Genomic DNA, 14,115 nt, shown 5'->3' with positions numbered 1-14,115 from the left:
TGATGTCACAGTATGGGAATAATACGCACAGTGATGTCACAGTATGGGAATAATACGTACAGTGATGTCACAGAACGGGAATAATATGCACAGTGATGTCACAGTATGGGAATATTATGGACACTGATGTCAGAGTATGGGAATAATATGCACAGTGATGTCACAGTATGGAAATAATATGCAGTGATGTCACAGTATGGGAATAATACGTACAGTGATGTCACAGTATGGGAATAATATGCACAGTGATGTCACAGTATGGGAATATTATGGACAGTGATGTCAGAGTATGGGAATAATATGCACAGTGATGTCACAGTATGGAAATATTATGGACAGTGATGTCAGAGTATATGAATAATATGCACAGTGATGTCACAGTATGGGAATAATACGCACAGTGATGTCACAGTATGGGAATATTATGGACAGTGATGTCAGAGTATATGAATAATATGCACAGTGATGTCACAGTATGGTAATAATATGCACAGTGATGTCACAGTATGGGAATAATACGCACAGTGATGTCACAGTATGGGAATAATACGCACAGTGATGTCACAGTATGGGAATATTATGGACAGTGATGTCAGAGTATATGAATAATATGCACAGTGATGTCACAGTATGGTAATAATATGCACAGTGATGTCACAGTATGGGAATAATACGCACAGTGATGTCACAACACAGGAATTACAATGCCTGACAATGGAAGGGTACACTGCACACTTACACGGGTGATGATCTTGTAAATAAACACTCGGAACCCCATAGGATCCCCCCCTTCTCTGTGCACACCCCTTGATATAAATGGGGACCCTACACGAGGTGTAGGCATCATATCCTGACCCTGCTGCTCACCATAATCAGACAGGGCGACATTTCCCTGCATTATACAAAGCTGCCACTAGATGGTGATAATAAGGAAGTATTAAGGAATCCATTATGCGGGCGCTTGTTTCCTGCCGGAGGGTTTAGCTGGGTGCACATATAGAGCAGTCATGTGATGTAGGGCTGACTGAGCGGAGCGGTACACTGAGGGTCCAGCCATCATGTTGCTGGTGTTGAGTGACGAGCACCGGGCACATCTGCAGATCCTCACCCAGGTGGAGAGCGCGGGTGAGTCACGTGAGCAGAGTTCAAGTAGAAAAACAGAAACTCTGGCTGCTATGGCAACAAGGACATTTAACACTCTCCTCTCCAGATAGCTGTGATATAGTGCAGCATTTCCCTGTTCTGGTTGTGCTGGTATTTGTAGTGGAAGTGATGAGAGAATAGATGAGGGTGTGCAGGTTATAGCTGAATACATTAGTCCAGTGGTTCTCAACCTGGGGTACAAGTACCCCCAGGGGCACTTAGCAGTTCTCCAGGGGGTTCTTGAAAAAAAAATCATTAATGGCAGCCACTGGTTACTGGTCTGGACCTCTTTGAAAGAAATGGTAGGCTGACGTCACTGCACCGAGGAGCAGGGGGACAGCAAAGGGGAAGCGCGGGCACTGGGCTGCTGTGGGCAGGAACTACCATCAGCTTTGTTACGCCACTACCCCTGCAGACCGGGGACCTACTGCTATGAGCCATAACAAGAGGTCCCCAGTCCAGAGGAGCAGGGGAGCACCAAAGCGGGACAGTATGATGGCCTACAACTATATATGGGGGCAGTTTGGGGGCCTACAGCTATATTTGGGGGCACAGAGGGGGCCTAACAACTTTATGGGGAAACAAATCGGATACTATTTGCGTGTGTGACAATAAACATGGGGAGTTTGTAAATAGGTGGGTATTGTACTGCAGAAAGGAGCCTAAAATGTTTGTCTGGCTGATTTTGTGGAGAAGTCTTGTATGGGCGAAATCTTAATGGCGGTCTAGGCCAGATAGTGAAGAAAAGAAAAGTAAACAACTCCCATGAGAGAAGACGTCACCTGTAAATCGGGGGACTGGGGAGATAGGGAGAGGAACAGGGGGTCTGTTATAGAGGAAAGTAAAGCATATGATTTATACTATAATCATTATAGAAGGTCTCTAATATGGGGGTACAATTTTTTGGGTATGGGCTGTCAAGCAACTCAGTCTCTCAGGCAAAAAAGGTTGAGAACCACTGAATTAGTCTATGGTGTTCAGTAACCTCATAGGACACAGTACAGACCTGTCCCTGTTGGTATGGCTTCCATGTGGCGTCACCTATGTAGTATGAACGTTGTAATGAAGAAAACTGTGTCCCTGTAGCGGAATGTGACCCTCCGCACAGGGACACAGTCTTCTGTGTTACAGCCGTCTCCCTCTCACTAACCCTAATTCTAACCCCTAATCCTAACCCTTACAACCAATCCTAACCCCTAATCTTAAACCCTATCCCTAACAGCGATCAGCACTGAGAAGAGCTGAGAGCGTTGAGCTCAGGTCACATTCGGCTACAGGTCAGAGTTTTTTTTCACTTTACTGGGCTCCTATATAGGACCCCGCTATAGCAGTCCCCTATAGCCTAGACATGTAGTACTATTGGCTTAGATGAGGGAGGCTCATGCTTTTTGCTATTGAGGTCTCAATACCAAGATAACACACCTCGTCAGTTCTATTAATCCCCTGAGAGTAACATTCTCCAGAGCTGTGCATCCGTAGCTGGAGGATACAGCTGTTTTTTATTTAAGAGCCGAGGAACGTGCTCTCGAATCGCCCAAATTGCAAGAAAAAGTGCAAACGTGTTACACAAACAAAAGTGCACAAAGGATGCGGTCTATCGCAAACCCTTGTCCGAAAGGAGAGAGGCCCCCAACAAACCTTACCCTTCGCCTCCATGCCAAAAGGCACCTGCAAGGTTCCAGGTTCGATGTCCCTTTTTACTGAAGTTACTAAGGGATTGCTGTTTTTTGGAAGAGATCAGCATATAATAAACCCAACAGACATGCTGCCCCTCAGCAACCACTAGGAGGAGCCATTGCAGTGAAGCATTCTTCTAGATCAGTGCTCTCCAAACTGTGGCTCTCCAGATGTTGCAAAAGTACAACTCCCAGCATGCACGGACAGCCAACGGCTGTCCGGGCATGCTGGGAATTGTACTTTTGCAACATCTGGAGGGCCACAGTTTGGAGAGTACTGTCCTAAATCACTTCTTTAGGGAGCTAAAAAGGTATGTAACCAGTGGCAACATGTTATAGATATGAAGATTAGGTGTCCTACCATGCCTCAATGTCCTTTTCATTTGTGAAAGTGGAGAAAACAACTGCACCGTAAGTAAATAATTCTCAACTAGTCATTGAGGCGAGCAGCTTCCTGAACTAGTCGCTGCTCCCCGGACTGTAAATACGATTATTCAGTCTCCCTAAAGGGCCGTGTCATCCCTGTGTCTGCCTAGACTTCAGGGTGCAGAGCAGTGATGGCGGTGTAACATAGAAAACTGTGTCCCTGTAGCGGAATGTGACCATCTGCACAAGGACACAGTTTTTTGCTTTACAGCACAGTCCCTCTCACTCCATTCCCGCTACCCTCTCTCAGGGGGACGGGGACACAGTTTTTGCACCACTTAGACTGTGGAATGCAGCCAAAGGAGCGCTCCACAGCCTTTCTCCCACCTACCTGCACCGCTTTTATAACATCCCCCCACTACCTGTTCCAAGACTACAACTCCCACAGCATGCCATTACAGTGAGGACATGCTGGGGGTGGTAGTCTTGGAACAGCTTGCAGACAGATGGTGGATGTGCGGCGCAGGCAGGTGGGAGAAAGGCTGGGAGATGGGTGGAGAAACTTAGTCCCCGTCCCCCTGAGAGAGGGTAGCAGGGATGGAGTGAGCGGGCTGTAAAGCAGAAAACTGTGTCCTTGTATAGGGGGTCACATTCCACTACAGGGACACAGTTTTCTTCATTACAGCGGACTATGCCCATTCTGTCAATCACACTTGAATAGACGTGGCATGGTCACTAGTTCAGGAACCTGCACGCCACAGTTGTGCCTCATTTACGTACAACGCAGGAGATTTACAAAATTAGTTTTCTCTACTTTTGCGGACAGACAGGAGGACATCCAGACATAGTAGGAAACCTAATCTTCACATCTATAACATGAAGCCGCTGGTTGTATAGGGTCAAGTTTGTTTCCATTTAAAGAGGTACTTCAGGGAGCAAAGCTTATCCCCTGTCCACAATTGCAGTGATTGGCTGAGCAGCCGTCACTCCTGATTGTCTCTAGGTGCCTTATTGTCCCCTGTGGATAGGGGATAAGTTTAGTTATCTTGGGTACCCCTCTAACCTTTGACATATCTGTGTGAAATTTTAAAAGAAATTTAACAGTAACGCTTTAAACATAATTCCTAATGAAAAAATTATTATATTCAGTCATCTAAAAGAGTAAAATAAGTTTATTAAAGGGGTACTCTGGCCTTAAGACATCTAATCCCCTATCCAAAGAATAGGGGATAAGCTGTCTGATCGCGGGGGTCACGCCGCTGGGGTCCCCCGCAATCTCTCATGCAGCGCCCACCTGTGTGTGCTCCACGCAGCGCTGGAAACTCTGAGTCTGAAGCCTCACGACCATGGGGCCGGACTATCGTGACGCCCCACCCCCTCAATGAGAGTCTATGGGAGCGGGCGTGATAGGGATAATATATCTTAGGGCCGGAGTACCCCTTTAAGGTACATCGGCATTAAAGAGGACCTGCGGACTCTCATGACCTGCTTGTTTTACTAAAATGTGTATTCCTTTTGTTGCGCCAATGTTATTGTTACTAACTAAATAGCCAATTGGATGTTACCAGTAACACCCATTTGGCTATTTAGTCAAACATTTCTAGCAAGGATAACAGATGAATGATACAACAAAGAGCTAGAAGAAATGATGTTCCAGAATTATTTCATAGGAAATACAAGTATGTGACAAGTCCTCTTTGATGGAGGCACAATCTGTTAAATTGGCAGGCCCAAAGTCTGAGACTGCACTACTGGGAGATTTTGGTATGTACCTATTAAAGGGGAACTCCGGTGAAAAACTATTTTTTTTTTTTTTTTTTTTTTTAAATCAACTGGTGCCAGAAAGTTACAGATTTGTAAATTACTTCTATTTAAAAATCTTAATCCTTCCAGTTCTTATCAGCTGCTGTATGCTCCACAGGAAGTTCTTTTCTTTTTACATTTCTTTTCTGTCTGACCACAGTGCTCTCTGCTGACTCCTCTGTGTCCAGAGCAAACCTCTTCTGCTCTGGTCAGTTCCTGAGACAGACAGTGGTGTCAGCAGAGAGCACTGTGGTCAGACAGAAAATTAATTTAAAAAGAAAAGAACTTCTTGTCAAGCATACAGCAGCTGATAAGCACTGGAAGGGTTTAACATTTTTAAATAGGAGTAATTGATTTAAAAAAAAATTGTTTTTTTACCGGAGTACCCCTTTAAGAGCCCCATATGAATAGCAGACGGGTGAATGCTTCAGCCTCGCTCTGCGTTGTTGACACAATGTGGCTATGTCATTCTTATGACTGGATTCTTTTAATATCAAAGGAAATTAAAATTATCATGTGACACTACAGCTAGTTTCCTATAAATTGCACATATATTTTTTGGGCAATGATCAGTAGATATGTCTGTCACAAAGTGGTTAACACTTCTTTTTTTTTTCTTGTCTCTGCAGTTGTTGGAGAATTTGGTCGAATTGCAGTAGAATTTCTACGGAAAGGGTCAAATCCAAAAGTCTATGAAGGAGCTGCAAGTGAGTAATGAACATATGTTGGAACTTGGTGGCTTATTGTCTGCTTCATATGAGTCTTAAAGGACAAAATTATATCTTTAATTTGTAGTCTAGTGACTGAATGTATTTTGCTGGAAATTCACTTGTGTCATGTATACTAGGACTAGTAAAAGAGTTATATCCAGCTCACCCTTGGGATTGCGCTCGGACTGGACCAGGACTAGTCCACTTAGCACATAGAAAGAAGAGAATGTCCAGCGCCAGACTCGTGCGAGGAACTTCTTTATTGGGTTGCCATGGGAAATGACAGGAACTCAAGTAATTTGACGCATTTTGGCCCACAGGGCCTTAGTCATACAAGATGTATGACTAAGGCCCTGTGGGCCGAAACGCGACAGAGATATGGCAGGAGGTGGTTTTGAAATTCTTCTGCCATATCTGGCTGCTGTATGCTTTAAACGTAGTGTGAATGAAGCTGTACATATTTTCTGAATGCATGTGTATTAGGGATGAGCTATTCTGGCAGCTGTAGTCATCCAGGGATCAGGTAATATCGTCAGGAAGACTACAGGTAGCCATGAATTTCCATGGTAGCATTAAAGAGTACCTGTCACCAAATAAAACTTTTAATATAGTGTTCCTTGTGTAATTAGCAGACACTTTCCCATTCACTTGCTTTTAAAATTATCAACATAAATATGTTTAAAATTTAATAGAAAAAACATCTACTAGGTGGCTCTGTTCTGTTCCCTGCTGCAATTAATACAGTGAGTGGTCTCTTCCTGGCCTGGCAGGAGACCAAACTCAGGAAGTGCTTCTCTGCACTGAGCTTGATTGACAGCTGCACAGAGCCTCATTGAAAGCTGCAAAGAGCCTTACTGAAACATGCATAGAGCTTTGAGGTCTTCTATTCATCACAGTGATGTGACTTCAGTGATGTCATGCCTGCTGGGAAATGCCCACTTTCTCCTGCTGGGAGATGTGAACAAGAATAAAGGTAAGATACAGAGCTTTTTAAAGCTCTGAATTTTTTTTTAGGGGTAGGGGATCGTTAGGCGTATTAGGGAATATAGTCTGAGTTAGTTTAGAAAAGTTTATTTGGTGACAGGTACATTTTAAGGGACCCATTCAAATGCTCCTGTGCAGGGAAACTAAAGGATATAAATCTGTCCTGAATTCCATAAGGAATTGGTTCGAAAAAGTATATTGAAAATTCTTTCTTTCATTCTACATGACACAGCAATCACATTTAATAATTTTCTAGAATGTATATATGGAGTAGAGATTAGCAAAGTTACAGTAATTCGATTCATCATGAACTTCTCGGCTCGGCGTTTGCTGACTTTAGCCTGCATAAATGAGTTCAGCTTTCAGGTGCTCCGGTGGGCTGGAAAAGGTGGATACAGTCCTAGGAGAGAGTCTCCAGCCCACCGGAGCACCTGAAAGCTGAACTCATTTATGCAGGCTAAGTCATCAACTGCCGAGCCGAGAAGTTCATGACGAATCAAATCACTGTAACTTCGCTCATCTCTAATATGGAGCCTTACTATAATACCCTTGTACTTTCCTGACAGGGAAGCTGGAGGTGAGCAGTACCACGATACAAGAGGCTGTAGAAGGTCTCACATATCTACTCGCAGAGAGCTCCAAGCTTATGGTGAGTGGGGCGTCCATCAGTGTGCTAGTCCTGTGTTTCTGGGCTGTGTTCTTTATGGAAATATTCTTCTTCACCATAGATCTCTGAGGTTGATTTCCAAGACTCTGTGCTTGTTTTGGGCTTTCCTGAAGAACTGAATAAAGTCCTTCTGCAATTGTATTTGGACAATAGGAAAGAGATCCGCCGAATTCTCAGTGAGCTAGAACCTAATCTTCCTCATTACCATAACCTTGAGTGGCGGCTGGATGTCCAGGTACATGAAATTCACAGCAGCGTTTTCTATTCTTATATATAATGTTATATTGGGCGGTTAGTTCTAAGTTTATGTGAAGCCTGGACAATCAGCTCAGGTATTTTCATAATGCTTTGGAGTCTTTGTAAAATAATCATTAAGATTTTAAGGGCTTTGAAAAGGTATAACCTAGCCTCAGGATTGGCCATCATTATTAAATAAATGGGGGTCTGGCTCCAACCAGCCCGATCATTCAGCTGTGTGAAGGGCCTGCGATGCTTGTGTGAGTGCTGCAGCCTCTTCACTACTTACAAGTGCTTGCCTTAGCAATCGCTGTACTGTTAGTACAGACAGTGCATGGACCAGCAGTAAATAGTCCTTTTAAATAGCTGATAGACGGAGCTTCCAGAGCTCGACCTCCGCTCATCCAACTCTGAAGAATCTGACTCTATCCTGAGAGTTGTCCAATAATCTTAAAGCAGCTCTGTTACTGAAATATGCTGAGGGCATCATAATATAATATCAGGTCCACATAGCAATTGAGCCAAGCGGCAAATAAATATTGAAATTGCATAATAGCCGATTAAAAAGAATAAACTCAGTTCATGTTATGAGTTCAGGTTTTCGTCAGGTTGAGAAAATATAGAGGGAAATTGGACAATATTTTTTTCCATTTAGCATCATGGCTAATATGCTGACCTTAACAAAGAGAGCATATTTTAAAGTATCACTATCATTTCAAAAAACTTTTGAAATGTCACAAAGGCATTTCAAAAGTTTTAAATGGTCAGGGTCTTAGTGGTGTCCTGCGAAATGGTCAGGGTCTTTGTGGTGTCCTGCGAAATGGTCAGGGTCTTGGTGGTGTCCTGCGAAACCAATATAAGTCTATGGTCCCATTTCCTGTGAAGCAGGACATAGATCTCTGTGAGCCAGGGAGGGAACTCTGCGTTAGTTCTTCTAATCAGTGGGGTTTTCCTCACTGAGACCCCGACAGATCAAAACTTTTGACATGTTTCTGTGATTTGCAAAAGTTTTTGGAATTGATGGACACTTAAAGGGGTTATCCAGGAAAAAACTTTTTTTTTATATATATATATATCAACTGGCTCCAGAAAGTTAAACAGATTTGTAAATTACTTCTATTAAAAAAAATCTTAATCCTTTCAGTACTTTTGAGCTTCTGAAGTTGAGTTGTTCTTTTCCTATTCTACTCTGTGCAGTTCCCGAGACAAGCAGAGATGTCAGCAGAGAGCACTGTTGCCAGACAGAAAACAACAACTCAACTTCAGCAGCTGATAATTATTGAAAGGATTAAGATTTTTTAATAGAAGTAATTTACAAATCTGTTTAACTTTCTGGAGCCAGTGGATATAATAAAAAAAAAAAAAAAAAAAAAAAATGTTTTCCTGGAATACCCCTTTAAAGCTTTAATAGACTTTTTGAATTTGCATTACAGAATACATAGTGAACCATATTTGTCCAGAACGAAGCTGCTGTATCTCTTGCCAAGGTTTTGTACAGTACCAGGATAGACCATTCCTGGGATTACTGATCCAACATCTGAGGAGGAAGATTAATGGTGTCAGCAAAGTGAATCAGAAAACTGATGAATATAATTGCTCACTGAAATCCCCTAATGTGTTAGGCAGCATGGTGGCTCGGTGTTTAGCACTGTTCCCTTACAGCAGCAGTTCCCAACCTGGGGTACACTTACTCCCAGGGGTATGAAGCAGTTCCCCTGGGGTTATGTGTAAAAAAAAAAATCAGTAATGCAAAATACTGGTGCCTGTATTCTTCCAGACCTCATGAATATGCATTACAGAAGGCGTGTCCAGGAAGGCTGTGGGGCAGGCAGGGAGGTAAGAGGTGGCACACACCCCCCATGCCTGCATAGGTCCAGGAATGTGCTTGGCCCCGCAGGCAGAAACAAGCGATCGCAGAATCAGCATTGCAATCACTACTGCCTAGCTGCCGAAGTTGCACTGTGAGCGCTTGCTTTATCCCTGTCACTTTTAGTAGTGTTAGTGACAGGGGGCAGTGTGTTTATGGAGGTTAAAAATGATGGGGGGGGGGGGGGGGCGCAGTGTTATAGGGGTTAAAAGTAATGGGGGCAGTGTTTAATGGGGGTTAAAATTGAAAAGAGGCAGTGTGTGATGGGGTTTGTAAGTGACGGGGCAGTGTGTAATGGGGTTTTTAAGTGACGGGGCAGTGTGTTGGGTGGGATGTTAGAGGCGGGGGGCAGTGTATTTTGGGGGTGGTAAGTGACTGGGGCAGTGTGTTGGGGGACGTTAATGACGGGGCAGTGTATAGAGCAATCTTAGTTACTTGGGGAAAGTTTGTTGTTGGTATGTATGTCAGTGACAGGGGGGGGGGGCACTGTGTTGGGGAATCTCAATGACGGGGCAACTGGTCAGACGTCACACTGTCCCTGTTTAAAATAGGGGAATTAAGCGGAGAAGAAATTACTGCATGTCCTAATTTTTTCTCCACTCAACTCCTGTGATACAACGGACGGGCCTGGAAGCCCAACTGACCCATTCAAAGTCAGTGGGCCTCGTTGGGACCTGGCTGTGTCCATTGTGCTTTGACCTGTTCAAGGTCTGTTTGGCACAAAAAAAAAATAAGGGCCACATGGGTCAGAGCACAATGGCAGTGTAAACACAGCCTAACTCAGAATCAGGCCTAACATCTGCTATTCTCCAGCGCTGCACTCACTGTTCTGCTGGTGGGGTCACGGTGTATGTACAATACATTACCTATCCTGATCCTGCATTATATCTTTATTATACTACAGAGCTGCACTCACTATTCTGAGTCAGTAAGTACATACATTACATTACTTATCCTGTCTAAGTGCTCTCTGATGACACGTGTCTCGGGAACTGTCCAGAGTAGAAGCAAATCTCTTCTACTCTGTGCAGTTCCCGAGACAAGCAGAGATGTCAGCAGAGAGCACTGTTGCCAGACAGAAGAGAACAACTCAACTTCAGCAGCTGATAATTATTGGAAGGATTAAGTTTTTTTAATAGGAGTAATTTACAAATCTATTCAACTTTCTGGTGCCAGTTGATATAAAAAAAATATAAAATAAAGCTTTTTTCTGGAATACCCCTTTAACCTCTTAAGAACCCATGACTTACCGGTACGTCATGAGTCCGCTCCCGTTCTATAACGCGGGGTCACGGCATGGCCCATGGCTAATAGCGCGCAGCACTGATCGAGGTGCCACGCGCTATTAACCCTTAAGACGCGGCGTTCAAAGTTGAACGCCGCGTCTAAAGTGAAAGTAAAACAATGCCGGTTAGCTCAGGGAGCTGTTCGGGATCGCCGCGGCGAAATGACAGCCGGAGGGTCCCTACCTGCCTCCATGTTGTCCGATTGCCGAATGACTGCTCAGTGCCTGAGATCAAGCAGAATCATCGATCAGTGGTTTCTTATAATAAACCGCTGATCAATCAATGTAAAAGATCAGTGTGTGCAGTGTTATAGGTCCCTATGGGAGCTAGAACACTGCAAAAAAAAAAAAGAAAAGTGAATAACAATCATTTAACACCTTCCCTAATAAAAGTTTGAATCACTCCCCTTTTCCCATTAAAAAAAAAGTGTAAATAAAAAGAAACATATATGGTATCGCCGCGTGCGGAAATGTCCGAATTATAAAAATATATCATTAATTAAACCGCACGGTCAATGGCGTACGCGCAAAAAGGTCCAAAATAGTGTATTTTTGGTCACTTTTTATATCATAAAAAAAATGAATAAAAAGCGATCAAAAAGTCTGATCAATACAAAAATGGTACCTCTAAAAGCTTCAGATTACGGCGCAAAAAATGAGCCCTCATACCGACCCATACGCGGAAAAATAAAAAAAGTTATACGGGCCAGAAGATGACAATAAATGTATAAATTTTCCTGCATGTAGTTATGATTTTTACGACAAAATCAAACCTATATAAGTAGGGTATCATTTTAATCGTATGGACCTACAGAATAAAGATAAGGTGTCATTTTTACCGAAAAATGTACTACGTAGAAACGGAAGCCCCCAGAAGTTACAAAATGGCATTTTTTTTTCAATTTTGTCTGAACGATTTTTTTTCCGTTTCGCCGTCGATTTTTGGGTAAAATGACTGATGTCATTACATAGTAGAATTGGTGGTGCAAAAAATAAGCCATTATATGGATTTTTTGTTGCAAAATTGAGAGTTATGATTTTTTAAAGGTGAGGAGGAAAAAACTAAAATGCAAAAAACGGAAAAACCCCGGGTCCTTAAGGTTAAGCAGAATTTCATTTTTTTCCACTGTGATAACATAATGCATTTCACAAACTCGTCGCCCACATCTTAAAGTATTTTCTGATATAACTTGCAGCGCACGTTGAATGCTGCAAAAAGCCACTAGGGTGCAGTATTGCGCTCCTAAATGTATTAGAATAAAATCCCTGTGTGGCGGTTGAATGAGGTCTAACACATGTCATTTCTGATTTGTAGCTGGCCAGCAGAAGCCTCCGGCACCAGATAAAGCCCACCATCACCATGAAGCTTCATCTGGAGGAGAACAACAAATTAAAGACCAGCATATTACAGACAGACCCCGCCACATTAATCCATATCATCCAGGAACTGGAACAAGCGCTTGCTGAGATGAAAACAAACCACTGCCGGCGAATTGTGCGCAATATTAAGTAAACTCATCAGATTTTATACTGTTGCGATGGTAATGATGCATACCCTAACAATGATAATATATTGTATAATACTATGTGGACCAATGATGCAGCATCTGATTCTCCACCAAAAGTTACAACTCTCATCAGATTGATGTGTTGGGGGTTTGTACTTACTATAGGTCATGCGTTAAGAAGCATTGGGACACAGCACATATTAACCTCAAGACCTTGTTGCAAGCTTGTAAATAGATTTGTTACAATTCATTGGTATTAATAAAAGGAAACTCTATGATTTTTAAGTTTGTTTTTTTTTTTTTTTTTGCAAATATGCACTTGTTTAGACTTAGATCAGTGTGATACTTCTAAGAATTTTGCGCATTTTTGCAACCATGTTATGCTCATAAGTCCCAGACCAACCACTGGTCCAGTGACCCAAAATGAAAGCACATTAGATCCTTCTGATGCTTTTTTTTATTTGGGTCATTTGACTTAAGCCTTATTATGTGAAAATGAATCAGGCTCAGGTATGTTGAATTTCGACTTCAGCCAACCTCTTACCTGCAGTCATAAAAATGAGGACCGTAATGCATCGGAGAGGGGATAAGTGTATGATGCCTGTGGAGAAGCTGAACTGTCGGGACCTCCAAGGTCTTGAGAAATGGACTACTCAAAACCCCCATCTGCACAGTCAAGTAAGCGTGCTGGTGCTCTATTCATTGTCTGCATGGATACAAAGTATAGTTGTGTGTTGTACTCTATGTTCAACAGTCCCATAGTAAGCCACAGCACAGATTTTAAATAATGCTGATGTCATGATGGTCTATTCTCAGGATAGGTCATAAGTTGCTTATCTGGGGAGTGCTACAACCTGTTTCCCCCACCATTCAACTGTTTGCCATAGCCTCCTTATTGTGAATAAGGCTGGAAGCAGTTGGTTTCCTTCACTGCATAGTGGTCGGGCCTGGCTACTTTAGCTGGAGCCGAGCTAATGATTTTCCTAGAGGGTCTTGCAGTGTACAGAAAATAACAGTTTAATATTACAGCCTTCATTGGTCATGATGCTTTTGGTATTGCAGAGCGAGGGGGGAAACAGTCACATCAATTTACTTGGACTATGCCTGATGAGCAGCAACGAAGAGGAGAGCTAAAAGGAGGACAGCACCTCGCGTAATGCAGTTTGGTAAATGTACCCAACGGGTCCCCTTTGGTAGGTAGGACTCTCCCCTTTTAAGGCTCTTGGTTTATATGCATATCACCCCGTGTAGGGGTAGCGTTGAATCTCTTTAGAGCTGCAAGCCGGCAGTGCCTGGACTGGTATCCTGTGCAGGAACCCGTAATGGAAATGAGGAATAGGAAGAAAAAAGGCACTGGAGATGGTGCTGCTCAATGAAGATGGTCCAGAAGATGTTGGATGTAAAATCGTTGTTTATCTACAAATAAATCTATAAATAAAACATGATACCTAAAAGCAATAATGTGTTTCGGGATTAGCATATCACTTCTTCAGATTGCGGGTGTATGACTGGTAACAATATTCACAAGTTTAAATAAACCAGAAATGGTGCCAGGAAGCATTGGAGGGGTCAAGGGGCATGCTGACCTTGAGTTCACATCATAAGTTCAATAAAATACAAATCGTGAATAGAACCATGTAGTAGCATATAATAAAGATACAGCTGCACGTAAAAAGTAAAAAAAAAAAATGATGGAAGGATTGCATGAAGAAAACAGACAATAGGATTTTCCTGTTGTGTTTGATAAATCTGAAAAGGAGATTATGTGGATTTGGGAGAGACTAGGGAGGAGTATGGAAATTTATGAATGGGAATTGAGGGGTGGCGTCGGTAAACAAACTAGTGTTGAGAAATAATTTGAAGGCGGTT

At 42.8% G+C, this 14,115-nt stretch overlaps 1 protein-coding gene across 3 annotated transcripts; it reads left to right on the top strand.

Annotated features, from left to right (window-relative positions):
* The first annotated feature begins 966 nt into the window (after nt 1-966).
* Nucleotides 967-13,707, top strand: COMMD2 (COMM domain containing 2). 3 transcript variants are annotated; one of them, XM_056564867.1, is made up of 6 exons: nt 1,226-2,161; nt 2,366-2,420; nt 5,618-5,695; nt 7,249-7,331; nt 7,411-7,584; nt 12,054-13,707. In XM_056564867.1, the coding sequence occupies exons 1-6, from the start codon at nt 2,114-2,116 to the stop codon at nt 12,249-12,251; spliced, it is 636 nt and encodes a 211-aa protein (XP_056420842.1). In that variant the 5' UTR covers nt 1,226-2,113; the 3' UTR covers nt 12,252-13,707. The 3 variants fall into 3 exon arrangements, with proteins under 3 accessions (XP_056420843.1, XP_056420842.1, XP_056420844.1); XM_056564868.1 differs by lacking the exons at nt 1,226-2,161; nt 2,366-2,420 and adding an exon at nt 967-1,125; XM_056564869.1 differs by lacking the exons at nt 1,226-2,161; nt 2,366-2,420 and adding an exon at nt 2,542-2,825.
* Nucleotides 13,708-14,115: the final 408 nt, after the last annotated feature.

This window comes from Hyla sarda, chromosome 3, assembly GCF_029499605.1.
Source record: "Hyla sarda isolate aHylSar1 chromosome 3, aHylSar1.hap1, whole genome shotgun sequence".
Classification (NCBI taxonomy): Eukaryota; Metazoa; Chordata; class Amphibia; order Anura; family Hylidae; genus Hyla; species Hyla sarda.
The sequence above is the reverse complement of the archived record's forward strand: the minus strand, read 5'-3'. Positions and strand labels throughout refer to the sequence as shown.

What these genes read in the sequence shown, in the direction of transcription:
- COMMD2 (XM_056564867.1), top strand. Translation starts at nt 2,114, where the DNA reads ATGGTGTTCAGTAACCTCATAGGACACAGTACAGACCTGTCCCTGTTG. An exon ending in CAGGTCACATTCGGCTACAG is followed by an intron (nt 2,421 to 5,617) that starts GTCAGAGTTTTT and finishes TTGTCTCTGCAG; the next exon opens with TTGTTGGAGAATTTGGTCGA. An exon ending in AGTGGCGGCTGGATGTCCAG is followed by an intron (nt 7,585 to 12,053) that starts GTACATGAAATT and finishes TCTGATTTGTAG; the next exon opens with CTGGCCAGCAGAAGCCTCCG.